Below are 19,655 nucleotides of genomic sequence, written 5' to 3'. Positions count from 1 at the left end.
TGATTACACTGGGATAAGCAGTTACAAAATAAAGAGAAAATGGAGAAAAATTGAGGGGGAAAATTAAAAGTAAAAGTTAGAGAAAGGAGGTGGAAAAGAAGATATAAGAAAGAGAAAAAAGAAGATAAAAGAATGGGAGAAAGGGAGAAAAATATTAAGAGATGGGATTTTGGAGAGCCTGAAAGAAAATGGTTAAAAGGAGGAAAAAATGAATAGTAGAAAAGAAATTAAAATAGTGGTAGAAGTTCTTAGGAATGATGGAAATTAGAAGAAATATACAAAAATATATAGATTATTGTAAAAGAGAAGTAAAAAAGGGGGAAATGAAGTGAAAGAAGGGATTAAAAAAGAAGGAATATATTGTTTGGGATATATGTTTTCTTTTTCTTTTTGTGTCCAAGATTGCACGGAATGAGAGAGAATTATAGTTGATGATAAGGAAATAAACTTTAAATATATAAAAGAATGAAAAAATTAATTGAAGTTAAGATATAAAATTGTAAAGGTTAAAAAGAAGAAATATGTTGTTTTTTTAAAAAAAGATAAATAGTCCAGCAGATGAAATGTGAAAGATAGTATGGTTTATATGTGAAAATGATTGTTATTAAGATGTAAAAGGAAATGAAATTGAAATGTTAGTAAATGATGTATAATATTGGAAGAGAATAATAATTATTGAAATTGTGAACAAAAACCCCAAGAAAATAAGAGGTGGAAGATACAAATGGAATAAGATGGAGACAATGTTAATAACTAAAATATATGAGGGGAGGTTTGAGAAATATAATCAATAAATGAGAAAATTGGGGTTGCCTGGACACCAGAAATATTGAAATGAAAATAAATCCAGCAATGGAGAGAGATAAGGAGAGAGATGGAAAGGGAGGAGGGAGAGAGAAAGAAGGGGAGAGGAGAGGAGGAAAGGTAGGGGAAATAAGAGTAGGAGAGAAGGTTAGATAGGGAGGAAGTAGGGAAGAGGAAATACTTTGGCCATCTAATGAGAAGGAAGGACTCACTGGAGAAGAGCCTAATGCTGGGAAAGATTGAGGGCAAAAGAAGAATGGGATGACAGAGAATGAGGTGGCTGGATGAAGTCACTGAAGCAGCCGGTGTGAGCTTAAATGGACTCCAGAGAATGGTAAAGGATAGGAACGACCTGGAGGAATGTTGTCCATGAGGTCGCGATGGGTCGGACACGACTTCGCAACTAACAACAACAGGGAAGAGGGGGAGAAAGTGTTGTGTCTCGTCCGATCTCACCTCAGCTGGGGTCTTCTTATCTGCTTCCGAACACGGAGGAATGTTCTAGTATGCCTCCCGGCCCCAGCCCTGGCTCCATGCCCAGACAGGCTGAAGAGGAAGAAATACTTTCAGCTCTGCTCTCGGCCCCAGCTCTGGCTCCATGCCCAGGCAAACGGAGCAGCTAGACCCCTCCCCCTCCTCCACAGCATGTGAGCCTGAGGGAGGTCAATTACCAACAGCTGCCGACTGGAGTGACCCTCGCGTCAGAAGACTTGATAGGCGGAGGCAACAGAAGGAAGGGAGGGGCAGGCCTGGATAAGTGCTGAGTCATGGAGCCACACCCCATGGCCTATATAAAGGATCTGCTTTCTGGCATTCTCCGAGTCAGGCAAAGTCTAAACATATCTTGCTGAAGTCACTTTCTGGTCTCCTGCCTGCCCTGAGGACTTTGCTAGGACTTTGGCAGAGCTGCAGAGGCACACCTAATTCGGATTTCCCTGACCCGGCCGTCAGCGGAGTGGGACACGACAGAAAGGAAGGGGAAGTAGAGAAGGAACAGGAGAGAAGAAAGTAGGTAGGATGACAGAAGGGAGGAAGAGGAATGAGAAGAAGAAAGGATTGCTGTGAAAAGGAAAAGATAAAATGGAAGAAAGGCAACCACAAATATATTTGAAAATATTAGGCTAAAAATTGAAATAGTTTAAAAAAAAGGAATGAAAGAGAATGCATACTAATAAAAATGGAGAAATTAGAACTCGAGGGTGAAAGAAGATGTGACTTAATGAAATGGCAAGGAAATATTAGGATATGAATAAAAATTATGAAAAAAATATTTTGGCAAAACTGTAAGTAAAATATATTTGAATATATTGAATTGTACAAGACATGATATGGCCAATACTCTGTTCATAAATCATGTATGTGTATAGGGGGGGAAATTAAAAAATCAATAAAAACTTGTTTAAAAAAACATTTCAAATGATTAAGGGCTTCAACTTAGCTATTCTAAAATGTAAAATTCTGCTTGTCATTGTGATTTACTACTGTTTTATGGCATGACCAGCATTCATTTAAGCTTGAGGTCACTGACAGATAACTTTACATTCTCCTACAAAATTGTTGTAATTCAGAACCCACTGTTCCACTGATTGTGAACTATCTAGGTCCTGTGATTGAAAGACAGCTCCATAATACTGCCGGTTTCACAATATGAGATTCTTTTGTTGGAATATGGTAATTGGTTTTCTCCAAGCACATTTCTTGTAAATACTAAAGACTTCCACTTTTATATGTTATACTGAACATGGTTCCAATAGATTGCTGTATCATCCAGACGATCTTTAGCAAATATGACAGGCAGCCATGTAGTTTCTGGAAAGCAGTGGTTTCCTACTTGGCATTATCCCATGTTCAGTATTTTCCATTTGGTGGACTCATGAATATTGAAATCATTGTCTGCATTTCCTTTGCCATTTTTTCTGTCCTTTTGGACTATTTTATATCTTATTCGTGGGATAAATTCTGTTGAAAGACGTTCTTGGGAAGAGTAACAATGTTATTGAAGGAGGCCATGATTATTAGCAATCTTTCTAGTCTTCCCAGTTTTATAACCATTGACAATGCGTTTCTGAGGTGAAGTCTACTAAGATTTATTTTGACTAAAGCAGAATTCAGTTCCATAAGCATTTTGAACAGCAGATTATTTTCTCAAAACTGCACTTGTCATCTCATGTATTAGGATATCTGATTCAATTTATCCTGTTAAGAGACCTGAAAAATCTGTCCTAGACCTTTACATAACTCTACAATAAATACATTATTAGCTGTATATTTAAAAAGACATGCCACACATTTGTTTTGGACATTGTTTAACCAGAATCTCTTCAATTAATCAGTCTTAGATGAAATCCTGAGCACCTTGTACTACAGGATTATTTATATTTCTAAACAGTTCACAAACTTTCACTTCTATAAAACAAACTGAAAATTTCTATTACTGAGATGATCTATTACTTCTTTCACTGTTACTTAATAGACTATTATATTTTATGTTCATCAACTTGCTTAAAACAAGGTTATATGAATGATATTGACTGACAGGTCTTGAAAATATAATTAGATAGGTTTTTCTGCTCCACAGTGGAAAGTAATAGGCTGTACTGATTTTCTTGAGACAGAAAATCTTTATGATTTTTATCAGACAATTGAGTAACTGATTTGAGGTAAATGAACATTAGATATAATATCACATCATTTCTACATTCTTAATTTCAGCTCTGATATAAGGTTAATAATTTAAAAATAAATTTACAAACAGAAGATATGAACAAACACATATTCTTTCTTCCAGTATGGCTCATGAACATTTATCTGAGTTTATCGTTCCAAAATTGTCTGTTATTTAAAAAAAGTTTTTTAAAAGAAAAATTTATGCTTTATTAGATACTGAAATGATTAATAAAATTATAGCATAAGTAATAAAATTGTATCTAGATGTTTTCTCGAAATCTACTTCTTGGAGGTTGCACTGAGTTGATCAGCTGAGATTAGCACAGCTCACGCTAAGATTTTTTAAAAAAATATCTAAAATGTGCAACCACAAGTAACAGCATCTGCAGAGATATTTTAGCCATTGAAAATATCTTCAAACATTTGGAATTTAAAAAAGATACCTGAGGCAATTAGCACCTTTATTTTGAAAATGAAATAATTATTATTAAAATTCTACCATTGTTTCAACTCTGTACATAATTCCTTAAAGATGAAGATGGAAAGCTCAGGATAAAATAAATGGAGTGTTAGTCCTGTGTCTAGAAGCAGTTCCTCTTTGTTTTACCACATTTTTTGAACTCCCAGATCCATAGGTAATCTCTCCATAGACCTCAACCACACATCTACTCTCACACAGAGAGAGTAGCCATTTTTTCCCTCAGTAACTATTCTTTTCTGGGTATGTTCCTCTGCATATCATTCTTCACATTTATTTTCTATAGAGTTGGAGGTAGATGAAAGAAAGCATCTTATAGCATCATAAACATTCATTTAAAAGAAAAGAGTTTTAGATTCTCTCTAGGAATTCAGTTTTCAATCAACTTAAAGAATAATTTAACTAAAACCACTGATTATTTCTGTTTCCATTCCAAAAAGTTAGAAAATCAATACATTTGGGGAATTAATACAAAAATCTGAAGGAATTTCTCATTGTATAACAATCCTTTTCATGTCTCAAGCTATCATATGCAGCAAAGGTTATCCATAATCATACAAAAAAGAATGTTAGATTCAGTAAAAGTAAATAAGGAAGTCTCTATCTTCAATACTCTGTAAATAGTGCTTGGTCCTAAGATTGTTTAGCTTTTAGTTCAGAGTGATCTCCTCTCTCACAAATAGTTATCAGATTCTGGGGTTGGTGAGTAGAGGATCTGTGCCACAACAGAATGTTCTTATTTTACAAAATTATTTTCTATGCTGAAGAAACATTTAACACTGACTTTCCTACAGAAAAGTTGTATACACCTGTCGCAAAACTCCTAATTTTAGAGTTTTCTGAGATCCTAGTGTATATCAAAGAGACCATCAATTTATGCAAGCGAAGAATTCACATATAACCTGCTTTCTTTGATATTGTACATTTTAGGATGTAATGAAGAAATGTGCAAGCTGCCTTTCATAATAATTAATAAAAATCAAAGCAATTGAAATTGTTGGTTTGAATAATTAAATTAGAATTAAAGAAACAATAGATTGCTTTATATCGATTTTCTCTTTTATCTTTCCAGAATAAGAGTTAAATATTAATTTGCTACTGTAACAAATAAAAGTAAAGTTATTTATAATTGTATATTTAAAATCTAGGAACACGTTCTAAAATCTAATTCCACATTCATTATAGAATTGTATTTGTTTAGAATTCTAAGTGATAGAATTTCTATTTGAGATTTTTTTATACAGAATTATGTACTATGCAGGTCCTGGCTGCAAAACCTAAAAGAATTTGCTGTAGAAAGAGCTGGCATTCAGACAAATTTTTTAAAAAACTGATGGTTCTTGCAGCACGATGTTCAGAAATAAACCTGCTATTTAATAATAGCTTAGCAGATATATCTTGCTTGGAATGATCAGTTTATTTTTTAATATAGTTGAATTTCATATAGTTCAATCACTTAACATAGTAGTTTAGAAGACTAGCAACCATGAAGAAATCAATATTGATAGGTTCCCATTTTCTTACTTTATTGTATTTCTATGTACATTTCAAATCCTAAATTATATGGTAAATTACTTTTCTTATTAATAATACAAATTTGGTCATAAATCCTTTAATTTTAAATAAAAATTGTTAATACTGTAATTACACAACTTACAGGAACAAAATATCCAAATCTTGAAAGGATATTGTGATTGTTCATGATAACATCAATAAAATATATTGGTCTGTAATATAAAGGAATTCTTGTCAAATTCCACTTAAATCACTGGTACCCAAAAAGTAAGATAGTGCCCAAATCCCTTCAATTAAAATCACTGAGATGCTGACAGACTAAAAACAGGTCCATTAGAAAATCTTTCCCCTTGATCACCTTTGGCAGCATCTACTTGTATGGCATCCAAATTATTTTGTTCTATTGGAGAAATTTCACCATTTCCTATATGGTTGGAACAACTAAACATTTTTACCAGTAAATTTTAAATCAATAAATGTGCTTATTAATTTAACAATTATATTTCAACTGCATTAATCTGAAAAGTTCCTCGCCAGTTTTCAAGAACTATAAAAACAAGCATGAAAAAAAGGAATAAAAAGGCACAAAATAAGCCTAATATAATGGTCATGCAGTGTAATTAAAAACCAAATATATAGTGGAATAATATGATACATCAGTTTTGAAAGGGGGAAGGACAGCTGATGTTCCAAAGCTTGAGGATAATCATAGAAGTGGCCTTTCCACGATTTCACCTGTAGCTGATATTTGCTTGGATGAGCAGTCATTCTGATGAGGTGGTGCCCAATATAATCTGGTATTAAACCATGTGTATTGGAGACAAGCAGCACTTTGAATTGAGCCCAGATGCCTGACAACCAGTGCAGCAAGCTTAATATCAATATTTTTCTACAGTGGTGGTGGGGTCTTGCCAGGAATCTGGTTTCTACTGTACATTCTGGGTGAACTGCAGCCAAATGGTACTTGAGAAGTGAGTTACTGTCACCTGATCATTCTAGTTCAGTTCATCCACTGCATTTCAATGGTTAGATGGCCTAAACATTGATATTTGAATATAGATCTTTTTAACATATATTTTATTGTTTTACTAATCTAGTTGAAATGTTAATATATGGTCCATGTATGATATGCAATACATTAAATAAATCTAGTCCAGATAGGGTTATAACTGAAGCATCAGCTAAGTTGAGCAAAAGGTCTTCTAATCATGCTGTTTAAGCAGGACCCTTTGTTTTATGAAGGCTTCTCACATCAGACAAGTACAATCCCATCAGATGTAACTACTAGACCTAACATTTCAGATTGTCCAATCGTTTATAATGAATTATACATTTGTCTTGCTGTGGTTTCATCTCTGCATAAATGGTCATGCAGCATGGACTTCTAATCCATGTTCAGATAACTGTTCAAGACTTCCACGTTGCCAGCTCAGCTAAGGGTAATATATAATGGCCTGTCATCTGTATACCGCATTTCATGTAAAATGAAATAGGTCTTATGGCAACCCACACTAGAGAAACCAAGGGATGATCAGTTAGAATGTTCCATTTAGGTAGAAACTGAATCACCATAAAAACTATACCAACTTTCAACCTTTGTAGGGCAGTTTACAGGATATAATGGTCAACAATATCAACACTGCAAAAAGGTCTAAAATGGTTGAAGATTATTCATAAGTGTGAGCAATGTTATTTTCAGCCTAGGCCCATACCTGACTAGAAGAGAGCCACATAATGCATTTCTTCTAGGATCTCTGTGGGTGATTTGCAACCTCTATGGAGGTTCAGATTGAATGAATCATGCACAGCCAGACTGAGAACAAAGGGTTTCTTAAAGCAATTATAAAGAAACAAAGAAATACTATTATAATATGTCCAAAGTATATATGCAAGTGGACTCCTTGTTCTGACTGATGCTTAGTTATATTTTTCTTCGGCAGTGATTTGGGAGGCCTTACGCTCTTGAGAATAAAGAACAATGGTCTGTTTCCTTTGTGCAACTTTCTTTTTCTTTTGTAAAATTTTAAAGTGATTTATTTAGTTTATATTTTTGTAAGCCTAACTTTCAGGATAAATAGAAATAGTTAATTTCCTTGCTTCACAACAGAGGGATTCTGCTTTAAATTTATCCCAATTTTAAAAATCACAAATGTATCTAGAATAATTAGATAAATTTAGATAATTAGAATGTGTATCTTAAAAAGGCAAAAAGGAGTCAGCAATGTTATTAGTCTGAGTCTTCTCATACCATTGTTGATGCAGTATTAACATCTTTTGCCACATGTATGAAGTAACATTGTTAACAAGATACAGTAATAAGAATATACTTTCAAAACTAATGAACAGATGTAGTGATGAAAAAGAATACATCTCATTAATTAAATACTTCAATGTCTTGTCTACGAAACTTGCAAAACTGAAACAATCTCTGCAGAAATCATTCAAAATTCAACCGTTTACATGTTTCTTGATATGTTTTTACATACAATACCGCATAAAGCATATGTTTACATGATGTATACAGAAAAGAGCTATTGAAAATGAAGGCAATAAGATGCAAAAGACAGTTTGAAATCCAAAAGGAACAGGAACTCAGCAACACAAACATTTAAAACTGTAAAATGTAGGAAAGCATCTCAGCTTTTAAAATAAGACATTGAAGAAATAAAAGTAGAAACAGTAAAAATAGTTGTACTACACCTAATTAAATTATATCCTAACTTATTTATTTCTATAAATACAAACTATTATCCAGAAAATGATGAGCAATAATAGATTGGTAGGATTTAAAAATAGTTCTCATTTTAAAGCTGTTGAACAAAATATTGTAAACACTGAACCTTTATATCCCCACATACATACGCATATGTGAAAATTAAATTTAGTAGCTAGAAAATGAAGACTACCAAGGACCTACCTGTGTGACCATGTTTTGTATGTATGGTGTTGCATGCTGTTGCTGTTGCTGTTGTTGCTTTTGCTGAACAGCACTTTCTATTGCTACTTTTGCTACAGTACTTGGATCGGCTCCAGCTGGCACAGCTACCATAGTTGCACTACAGCCAGCTTTGTTAGGGTCACTTATTGTAACAATTCTAACTCCTACTTTATTGGGGATTCCTGGAACAGTTTCCCTGTCATCCTCTGCTGGCCTCTTTACAGTTTTGCATTCTGCCGTGCCATTAGTTGACCGTACTTCAGAGGACAGAGTAGCTGGGGATCCACGAGGTCCTGAGTGTGGAACTGCTATGATCTGATGCCCCTGTATAACAGAGGCTGTTGTCTGTGGTGAGACTACTACACTTGGGCGTTGGTGAGGCACATCTGAATTCAAACTTGAAATTAGAGGTCCATTAGGTACATCAGGGTTGGTAGTACTAGGTTGCTGGGTTAAGAGTTTTGAAGCCTCTTGTGTACTGCTTACAACAGGCACCGTCCCCAAAGCTAAAACAGGTCCATTGGAAAATCTTTCCCCTTTGGCAGCATCTAGTGTGGCATCCAAATTATCTTGTTCTATTGGAGAAATTTCACCATTTCCTATATGGTTGGAAGTTTTGTGATTTGGAATGTTTTTACTTAAATGGGAACCATCACCCTTTTCAAAGTCACAGATTCCATTAAGGAGCGGCTTCCTCAAATCACTTTTAAGTTCCTGCGTGTCTGGTTGTTCAAAGTTCTGTTTTCCAAGAGTTCCATTTTCATCCATGACTAATGATGATCCATTACTGACTTGTGAGAACTGATTGGCCTCATTCTGAGTTTTCCCTGAGTTAGCTGGAGGTAGACTGGAGTCATGCTTTCTTCCATTTAAAAGACTTTCCACTTGTGTTTCATTTTCCTTTACATCGCCATTGCTGGTGTTTGAAGCTCCTCTTCTGCAAGAAGGGTTTTCCATTACTTCAATTTTGCGCTCATGAATATGTAAACCTGTTGCCTCCTTAGCTTCTTCTTCCTTTTGGCAAATTATTTTATCTCCTTTGAATGGAGGAGCAGTAGCAGAACATGACTGTCCAGCTAGAGGTGCCTGGTTAGGTGGAAGTGCTTTCACCTGAAGCCCAACTGCTGCTTGTGTCCCACTCATTGCTATTCCAGCTGGAGCAATTATTTGAGTTGCATTTCCCTGACTTGTATTTGCTGTAGCGAAACTAGTATTTGGCACAACTGTTATAGTAACCTGATTGCCGGAAGTTCCTTGAAAAATAGTTGCTGGGCTGTTTGAAATCAACTGGCCAGGCAATATTTGTAAATTGGAAATAGGAACCGTTTGTACTGTTCCTTGGGATTGAATTGCACTCTGGACCAACTGAACATTTTGCTGTCCAACTAGTAATGGCTGAGCAGAAGACTGTCCTTGAACTCCAAAACTCGTTGCTTGGTTATTAGCCATCTGATAAACCACTTGAGGGCTGGGAGCTCTTGCACTATTTGAAGGAGGAATTTGTGGTGCTGGGAGAATAAGTTTGCCACCGGGAGTAGAAGGGCCTCGTTTAGGAAGCAAGAGTTGTTTTATCAGACTGGATTCATTAGAAGGTGGCTGACCCAACCCAGGACTATTTTGTTGTGGCTGAACTTGCATCTGGACTTGTTGCTGGACTTGCAGCTGCGTCTGGGACGATGCTGGTGAATGCTGCTGCTGTTGTTGACGCTTTACAGAAAGCATCTGACTGACAGTAGGAGGGGGCCCTTGTGACTGAGAGGTGAGAGATGGAGATGATATTACTGTGGGGACTTGGTTGTTTGAAATTGGTCCAGGTGATGGTGAGGAATTTGGAGTTAAGTTTGGCTGTGCACCCAACTGAACAGTTTGGCCACCTGGGATTGAAGCTGGATTAGTAAGAACAATTTGGTGAATGGCTGGTGCATATGTTGGACCTTGCTGAGTTGGTTGGCTTACAATCACTACACTTTGCTGAGGTGGTGGTTGCTGCTGAGACTGCTGCATTGGTTGCTGTGCCACTGCTGCTGGGACTTGCTGAGAAGGCTTTGGTGCAATATTCTGAAACCCTACTCTTGATGTTGGTGGATTCTGGACACCAGCAATTGTAACCATCTGCCCAGTTGCAACTTGGAAATTCTGAACTGTAGTAGCAGAAACTATATTAGATGTTGACGTTGTAACATACTGCTGAGGCGCTATAATAACAGCATCTTGCTGCTGGTTACCACCTGTGGATTGCTGAGTTGATGTTTGTACTGGCTGTGATGATGTGGTTATGAGCTGCTGACCCTGGGAAACTGCTGAAGTGCATGCTGGTATATTCTGTACTCTGCCAAATATATGACCTTGAGGTACAGCTTGTTGAATTACTGTAACAGGAGTGCCTGAGGATATTTGTCCTGGTACCATTGCATGTAGAGATGACTGTTGAATTACAGGTTGATGAAGTAAAGTTTGGGAGCTGACAACAGTAACAGAGGGTTGTGGTCCTGCATTACTAGGATTTTGATTTGAAGATTGTGCTCCACCTCCTACAGCAATAGTAACAGGAACGGCAGACTGCTGAACTGTGTTCGGTATCACTGTGGCCTTCACTACATCACAAGAAATTGGAGCTTTATTCTGTATGACAGTCACAGGAGCATTCTGTTGATGGTGACTATGAACTAAAGGGTTTTGTGGTATCCTGGAAACAGTCTGTACCACTGTAGATGCACCTTGAATTGGAAAAGACATCTGTGTTGCAGCTATAGTTGAAGATTGATTATTAATAGGATTCCTCTGAAAATGGTTTCCTATACTTGATGATCCATGTGGGAGTCCTGTTGATAAAGGGGAACAAATCTAAGTGGTAATGCTGAAATCAGTAGGAATTAACATTTATAAATTAAGCTTTGAATACTTCCTGAGTTGGCATTCACCATGAATTCTATGTATCTCAGCGGTAATGGAACAAGTATTTTCCACTGTACCCTGAAACATTGGAAACATTTTTTCCTTCCCTTCCTAATTCATTGAAAAAAATCTTATTAAACGGCTATCCAATTTAAGCAGCTAAACTGGACACCATTAGATCATTGTTACTTTAGACTCTAACTTTCTCAGTACATTATAATTTCAAAAGTAATACCAAACTATTTAGAAATTAAGTGACATAAAATTGTTCAAATTTAATTAAACATTTATCTTAACTATTTAGTCCATACAACCTGCTGTTTAAAATTATTATATAATTAAGAAAATATGCTGGGATTTTATTCTTAGTCAGCAGAGCAAAATTTAATTAGAGGATGCACCCTTATCTCCCAGAAAGACCTCACTGCAAGGGAAATAATATAATTGGAAGATGAAGACCACCACCTCATCCATTGGCTAGAGTAGTGTAACTTTCCACCAACTCAAACCATTCTGTTTACTTTTTCTCTTATTTCCTTTTGCTTTTTGTCATGTTTACTGGACTATAGGCACACTTTATTTACTGTAATGTATTCCAACATACTTCCAAAAATATCTGATGATGGTGATATCCATTCAGTCACATCTGATTCTTGGCGAGTCTATGGGCAAGATCTCTCCACATCTTCTGATCTTGTACTACTTACATGAATTTTTCTATGCTTTGGCTGGTGTCAGTTTTGACAGCATCCAGTCATCGTATTCTTTGACAGCCTGGCTTCCTTTTATTTATTTATTTATTTATTTATTTATTTGATTTTTATACCGCCCTTCTCCCGAAGGACTCAGGGCGGTGTACAGGCAAAAATAAAACAATACAATATACAGATTAAAATACCATTTAAAAAACTTATTTAAATTAGCCTGAGATTAAAAATTTCCATACTAAAAAACCCCATTTAAAATTAATAAAATTTCCCCTTAAAACTAATTTAAGCCAGCCCCGCGCGGATAAAGAGATGTGTTTTTAGTTCGCGACGAAATGTCCGAAGGTCAGGTATTTGACGTAGACCCGGGGGAAGCTCATTCCAGAGTGTGGGCGCCCCCACAGAGAAGGCCCTTCCCCTGGGGGCCGCCAGCCGGCATTGTTTGGCGGACGGCACCCTGAGAAGTCCCTCTCTATGGGAGCGTACGGGTCGGTGGGAGGCGTGTGGTAGCAGCAGGCGGTCCCGTAAGTACCCAGGTCCTAAGCCATGGAGCGCTTTAAAGGTCATAACCAACACCTTAAAGTGCACTCGGAAAGCCACAGGCAGCCAGTGCAGCCTGCGCAGGATCGGTGTTACATCTATAACCGGCGCAGCTGCATTCTGGACTAACTGAAGCCTCCGAGCGCACTTCAAGGGGAGCCCCATGTAGAGAGCATTACAGTAATCCAAGCGAGAGGTAACAAGCGCATGAGTGACCGTGCATAAGGCATCCCGATCAAGGAAGGGGCGCAACTGCCGGACCAGGCGGACCTGGTGGAAGGCCCCCCTGGAGACGGCCGTCAAATGATCTTCAAACGACAGCCGATCGTCCAGGAGGACACCTAAGTTGCGCACCCTATCCTTTGGGGCCAATAACTCGCCTCCAACAGCCAGCCGCGGCTGCAGCTGACTGAATCGGGGTGCCGGCATCCACAGCCACTCCATCTTGGAGGGATTAAGCTTGAGCCTGTTTCTCCCCATCCAGACCCGTACGGCTTCCAAGCACCGGGACAGCACTTCAACAACTTCATTGGGGTGGTCCGGGGTGGAAAAGTACAGCTGGGTGTCATCAGCGTACTGCTGGTATCTTTTACAGCTAACTCTTCCAAACATAATTGCTTTTTCCAGTGACCAAAATATATTTTTGCTCTTATAAATAACTAAAAAATGATCAATATACAAGGATGAAATTCAAAATATAATAATACCTGCTGGTGAAGCAGATGGAGCTACTTCAGGAACAGAATCAACCCGAAGAATAGGGGTTGAAGAAGATTGCTGCTGATAGTACATCTGAACAGGAAGTGGTATAGCCCTCCTTTTTACTCCTACTACATGAATATGAGCCTGCCCATTGTTATTTGCATCCTCAACTTTCTTCACTGAATGGTTTGGAAATACAGTTCTGTCAAAAAAAAGAAAAAGAATGAGAATGTAGATTTTTTTTAAGGCAATATCCTTTAAAAATGGAGTTTGGAGTGAATTTTCTCCTGAGCAATAATTAAGGAGAAATGTTGTGTATATCGTTTGGAGCTGAACTAAATAGCAATGACTGCCATTTAAGGAAGAAAAAAAATGTAAGGAGGAAGAAAAAGTACTCTGAACTGCTGTCACCAATCCTAGATTTTCTGTCAGCAGGTAGGATTATTACAGAGCAATAGGTTCAAAGGAAGTAATATTTGACTTTTGGCTGAAAGTTAAAAGGGTTAATTTTCAAAAGAGAAAAATAAAATGAGCAAACTATACTGAATTTGTATAACATCTATTTCTCTTTTCAAACAACCAATGCTTTTAATAGTGATTACAGGTAGTCCTTGATTTATGGCCATAATTGAGCTCAAAATTTCTATTGCTAAGTAAGACAGTTAAGTGAAGTTTTCCCCATTTTATGACCTTTCTTGTCACATTAAGTGAATTAATGTAGCTGTTAAGTTAGTAACATGGTTGTTAAGTGAATCTGGCATTCCCATTGACTTTGTTTGTCAGCAGGTTGTGCAAGGTGATCACATGAGTCTGGGACAATGCAACCATTATAAATACATGTCAGTTGCCAAGTGGCCAAATTTTGATCACATGACCACAGGGGATGCTGCTACGGTCATAAGTGTGAAAAATTGTCATACGTCATTTTTTCATTGCTATTGTAACTTCAAATGGTCACTAAATGCATGGTTCTAAATTGAGGATTAACTGTATTTAAGGTAAATAACAATGGAAATATACTTTTCTCAAATTTAGCAAATATAGAAAACAATCCAAACTAGTATTTTATTCTAGGAATGAGTTCCTCTTACCGAAGACATTTATAAAATCCAGTAGAAGTTAAAATTCCACCTCTAGCTAGTTTACTGCATGTAGAGAGATACTCAGAGTACATTTCAGCTCGGGAGACTGAGCAGTCTGAATTAATCTCAAAATGGGCATTTAACCTGGGGAGAGAAAATAGAGGGAAAAAATTTGGATGAATAAAACTTAATAAAGATTTCTTTCTCCTGAATCTAGTATAATTTTTGTCAGCCTGATACCAACAGTAATTTGGCCAAAGTTTTCCAGCTCTTAAAGTTTTTTTCTACCTATTTAACTAACAATGAAACAATGCATATGTTTACTAACATATGCATTACAAAAGATTTACAATACATGATATATGGGTCAGACCAGGGGTGGGATTCAGCCGGTTCGGACCAGTTCAGGAGAACTGGATGTTAATTTTAATCTGGTTTGCCCGAACTGGTTGTTCCAAGGACTGGCTGACCCCACCCACCCCACCCCACCCCTCCCAGGAGTCTCCACACGGCCAGTTTTGGATGCCAGATAAGTGCAGGGGGCGTGCGGAAGGCAAAAAATGGGCCTCCCGGAAGTCCGGAAACGGGCTTGTTTCTGGCCTCTGGAGCCTGGGGGAGGCTGTTTTCACCCTCCTGGAGGCTCGAGGAAAGCCTCCAGAGGCTGGGGAGAGCGAAAACGCCTGCCATGGTGCAGGAGGCTGAGTAGGCCATGCCCCATGGCCACGCCCACCCAGCAACCAGTTGCTGAAATTTTTCAATCCCATCCCTGGGACAGATATTTTATTTATATAGCCTTGTTCTCTGAAATTGCTTTAAAAGTATTTTCTCTTAAATGGCCAATGTACATCAAATGTTAAAACTGTAAGGCATCCATCAAATATAATGTATGGCCAAGAATAGGTTCTGTATAGTAGTTTCACCTCATATTCAATGGATAATCATAATCATGAATATAGGTCACAGTCATACTATATTAGTCTTATGAAAATTAAGCTTCTATAATAAGATATATTCATCTTCTTGATAAAGGATTAAAAATACATCCTTTAAGACATGGTTAAATAGAGGTGGGGGGGGGCTGACGACACGACGAAACGTCCGGTTGAATCTGGAGCTCCGGATCCATCGGCGAAATTTTCCTGACTGAGATGGTCCTTTTGGACCTCACTGTCCCAAAGGGACAGTGATAGTTTAAGGCTCTTCCTTGGATCTCAGGGATACCGCAAAATCCCTTATCGATCCAGGAGAAGCCCTTTTTCTCGGCAGGAATTCCAGCTGCAAATGGCTGACAAAGTTGGGACAGCTCTGGAACGCAAGGATTGAAAAACTGTATTGGCGGGGTGAGAGACTTTTTCCTTTTAACTAAAAAACATTCCATTTTTAGAAGAAACTAACTTGAGGGGAAAAACAAGACTGGAGTGGCGGATTAAATTTTTTTTTAAAAGAAACTTTGTTTCTTTTATTTTCTGTCTTTTCACTTAAAAGAGAAAGCTTCCCTTTTCCTTTTGGAATGCCTCCCCATTAGATCTAATGAACGAAACTGTTTTGAATCATTTTTAGCCTTTGGATCTTTTTTTAAAAAGAGAAAACTCTCAGTGTTCCCCTTGGTGTTTTTTTTTTTTGATTTTTTGGTTACTTTTTATTTTTATTCAATATTAATTGGTATTATTTGGCAATTTTAAATTTTTTTTCTTTAAGCCGGGAAGCAAGGGAAGGCTGAACAACACTGCCACCTAGCAGATTTTAATATTTTCATCTTTATTTTTACTTTCTCTTCCTGTTCAATTGTGAAAGCCTGAGGCTCTATGTTTATACATTGTTGCTTTTGAGATAGAGGGTTAGAGCATCAAAGACACTTTGTATCTTGTACTCTTGTTGATTCAGGTGCTCTAACGGATACTATCAATTGAAAGAGCCTGGAAGGAAAAGGGAGAATCCTTTTTTTCTTTCTTGTTATGAAAAAATTCTGCTGTGACTCTGGAAAGAAAGCAGCGAATAATTATTTTTATTTCTATTTTATTAAGAAGAGAAAAAGGCATATTGTGTTTCTTGCTTTTCTTTTCTTTTCTGTCTCTCCTTGCTTCCTATTTTTTTACTCTTTTAATTTTTTTATTTTTTGACATCTTAGCCTATTTTTTGGACACACTTGACCTTTTTTAATTTTTTCCTCATACATTGGATGTTATTTTATTATCTTTTTTATCTTTCTCTCTCCTTTTCCTGGAACAATTGGATTAAGACATACAAGAGTCTGAAGAAACTTTTTGTCTACTATATTTAAGTTTTATCTCCTCCCTCTTCATATACTACAATGAGTAGAAAAGGAACACCACATGGATCGGCTACGTCAACGCCTTCATCCTCACCAGTAGGATCTCAAAGGTCAATACAAGCGGTACTTCAACAAGAAGAAGATAGAGATAAAGATAAAAGCCAAGAGATTTCCCTACAGATTATCTGGCAGGGAATTCAGAAACTGCAGGAAGAGGCAGAGCAAAACAAGAAAAGAACAGAGAAAATGGACAAAAAAGTCAAAGACATACAACAAATGATGAGAAAATATGAGGAGAGACTTCAAAGGGTCGAGGAAAGAGAAGAGCAAAGAGATAAAAAAGTTAGAAATATAGATAGTAGACTGGAGGAGGTTGAAAAAGACAAGAGCGCATTAGTGGGTTGGGAGATGGATAGAGCAGAATTTTTTCTTAGATTTCAGAATATTGAGGAAGAGAAGGGAGAAAGCCTGGCAGATAAAATGGTGGATATCCTGGCTGAGGCCTTAGAAATTAGCAAAGAGAAGATGATTGATGGCACTGAAGAGATTTTTAGGGTTCACACGAGATATGCAACAAGAAATAATCTCCCAAGAGAATTACATATAAGATTTACCAAAAAATCAATAAAAGCACAAATACTCCAAATTGTGAGAGATAAAATGTTGAAATATAAAGATAAAGAAATTATAGTATTGAAGCAAGTTCCAAGAAGAGTGAGAGAGATAAGAAGAGAATATCACTTCTTTACCAAAATTTTATTACAGAAAGGCATTAATTATAAATGGTCGGTTCCAGAGGGTCTGATGTTTACCTGGCAACAGCAAAAGTTTAGAATAGATTCATTAGACAAAGCCAAAGATTTCTATGCGGAATATTTTAAAGAAATATTGACACGAGTGGAGAAATTACTTTGGTTGAATTACAGGAGTCTGAGCTATTGGCGATGATTGGAAAAGAAGAAGGCGTTGTTGGGGGAGAGGTAGAAGCCAAGCCACGACGTGAACCAAGATCGACAAGAGCGATAAATCCTAATTACAAAGTATGAGAATGGAAGAGAGAAAATGGATAACAATAAATGTTAAAAACATCATTAAAAAAGGACAACAAAGAATGGTCTTTCTGCGCCAACTCAGTAAGCTCAATCTGCCCAAGGAGCTGCTGATTCAGTTCTACAGAGGAATTATTGAGTCTGTCATTTGCACCTCTATAACTGTCTGGTTCGGTTCTGCAACCCAACAAGAAAAACACAGACTTCAGAGGATAATTAGAACTACAGAAAAAATAATTGCTACCAACCTGCCTTCCATTGAGGACCTGTATACTGCACGAATCAAGAAGAGGGCCGGGAAAATATTTACAGACCCCTCGCATCCTGGACATAAACTGTTTCAACTACTACCCTCAAAACGACGCTATAGAGCACTGCACACCAGAACAACTAGACACAAGAACAGTTTTTCCCCGAAGGCCATCACTATGCTAAACAAATAATTCCCTCAACACTGTCAAACTATTTACTGAATCTGCACTACTATTAATCTTCTCATAGTTCCCATCACCAATCTCTTTCCATTTATGACTGTATGACTATAACTTGTTGCTGGCAATCCTTATGATTTATATTGATTTATTGACCATCATTTATGTTGTAAATGTTGTACCTTGATGAACATATCTTTTCTTTTATATACACTGAGAGCATATGCACCAAGACAAATTCCTTGTGTGTCCAATCACACTTGGCCAATAAAAAATTCTATTCTATTCTATTCTATTCTATTCTATTCTATTCTATTCTATTCTATTCTATTCTATTCTATTCTATTCTATTGAACTTAATTTGGCTATTAAGAGAAGGAAAATATTCCACAAATTAGAGAAACTGAAATTGGATATAATTTGTTTGCAGGAAGTTCATATTAAAAAACAACATGAACAATTATTAATTAGACCAAAATTGGGGAGAGTATTTACCTCACTGTCACAATGCAGGAAAAGAGGTATAGCTCTATACATTAGAGATATAATTAAGGCAAAGCAAATTTATTTGGATGAGAATGGCAGGATTTTGATATTGGAAATAATGGAGAACAATATGAAAATACTTTTAATAGCGTTATATGCTCCTAATGACAACCAAGAAGAGTTCAACAGGAAACTACACTTAAAAATAGTTGAACTGGAATATGAGAATATTTGTATATTGGGTAATTTCAATGGCGTAATTAATGCCAAACTGGATTATAGAACACAAAAAACAAGCAAACAAAACAGAAAGACACTACCGAAATCTTTTTTAAAAATGATAGAGGAAATGAATTTAAAAGATGCATGGAGAGAAAGAAATCACGAAAATAGACAATATACTTTTTATTCAAATAGACACTTATCTTGGTCCAGAATAGATATGATATGGATGACAACAGAACTGATTTTCAATATAGAAAAAATTGATATAGAAGCCAATACCTGGGCTGATCATAACCCCATAACAATGACATGGAAAGGACAAAAGAGAAGGTCCAGATGGACTTTAAATACAACCATTTTAAAAGATAAAGAATTTGTCCAAAAAATGGAGAAGGAGCTTGCTTTTTTCTTCAAAGAAAAAGAGGATACATCACTGCAAAATCGATGGGATGCAATGAAGGCCTATGTAAGACGCTGGATGATAGATTACGCACAGAAAAGAAATCTTAGAAAAGACAAGCCCTTAAAGCATTAGAAAACAACTATAAAAAATTAGAACAAGTCTTACAGAAATCTCCAGAGAAAAAAGGTATTGAAATGGAATTTATAGAGACTTACATAAACAGGAGAACATTCAAGTGGGCAAATTAAACATTTCTTACAGAAAGCTAATTTACTTCAAATTTCTAAAGACACTCAATCCATGTTGGAAGATAATATAACAATGACAAGCACTTGAAAAACAAAAAAATGGAAAAGCACCAGGCCCAGATGAATTGCCAGCTGAATTTTATATGACATTTCAAAAGCAGGTATGTCTTCCATTATTGGAGATTATGAATGAAGTGATGCTGAAGTAAAAAA

The 19,655-nt window shown here is 36.6% G+C and overlaps 1 protein-coding gene across 5 annotated transcripts in view; it reads right to left on the bottom strand.

Annotated features, from left to right (window-relative positions):
* ARID2 (AT-rich interaction domain 2) overlaps window positions 1–19,655 on the bottom strand; it is a 295,603-nt gene that overhangs the window by 86,764 nt on the left and 189,184 nt on the right. For all 5 annotated transcript variants that reach the window (XM_058191210.1, XM_058191209.1, XM_058191212.1 and 2 more), the window contains 3 exons: window positions 14,338–14,472; window positions 13,252–13,448; window positions 8,382–11,224 (listed from right to left, as the gene is read on the bottom strand). In XM_058191210.1, the coding sequence (XP_058047193.1) occupies window positions 8,382–11,224; window positions 13,252–13,448; window positions 14,338–14,472 (3,175 nt within the window). The remainder of the gene's footprint in view (window positions 1–8,381; window positions 11,225–13,251; window positions 13,449–14,337; window positions 14,473–19,655) is intronic.

This window comes from Ahaetulla prasina, chromosome 7 (genome assembly GCF_028640845.1).
Source record: "Ahaetulla prasina isolate Xishuangbanna chromosome 7, ASM2864084v1, whole genome shotgun sequence".
In the NCBI taxonomy this organism is placed as follows: Eukaryota; Metazoa; Chordata; class Lepidosauria; order Squamata; family Colubridae; genus Ahaetulla; species Ahaetulla prasina.
This window is presented reverse-complemented; position numbering and strand designations above follow the sequence as displayed.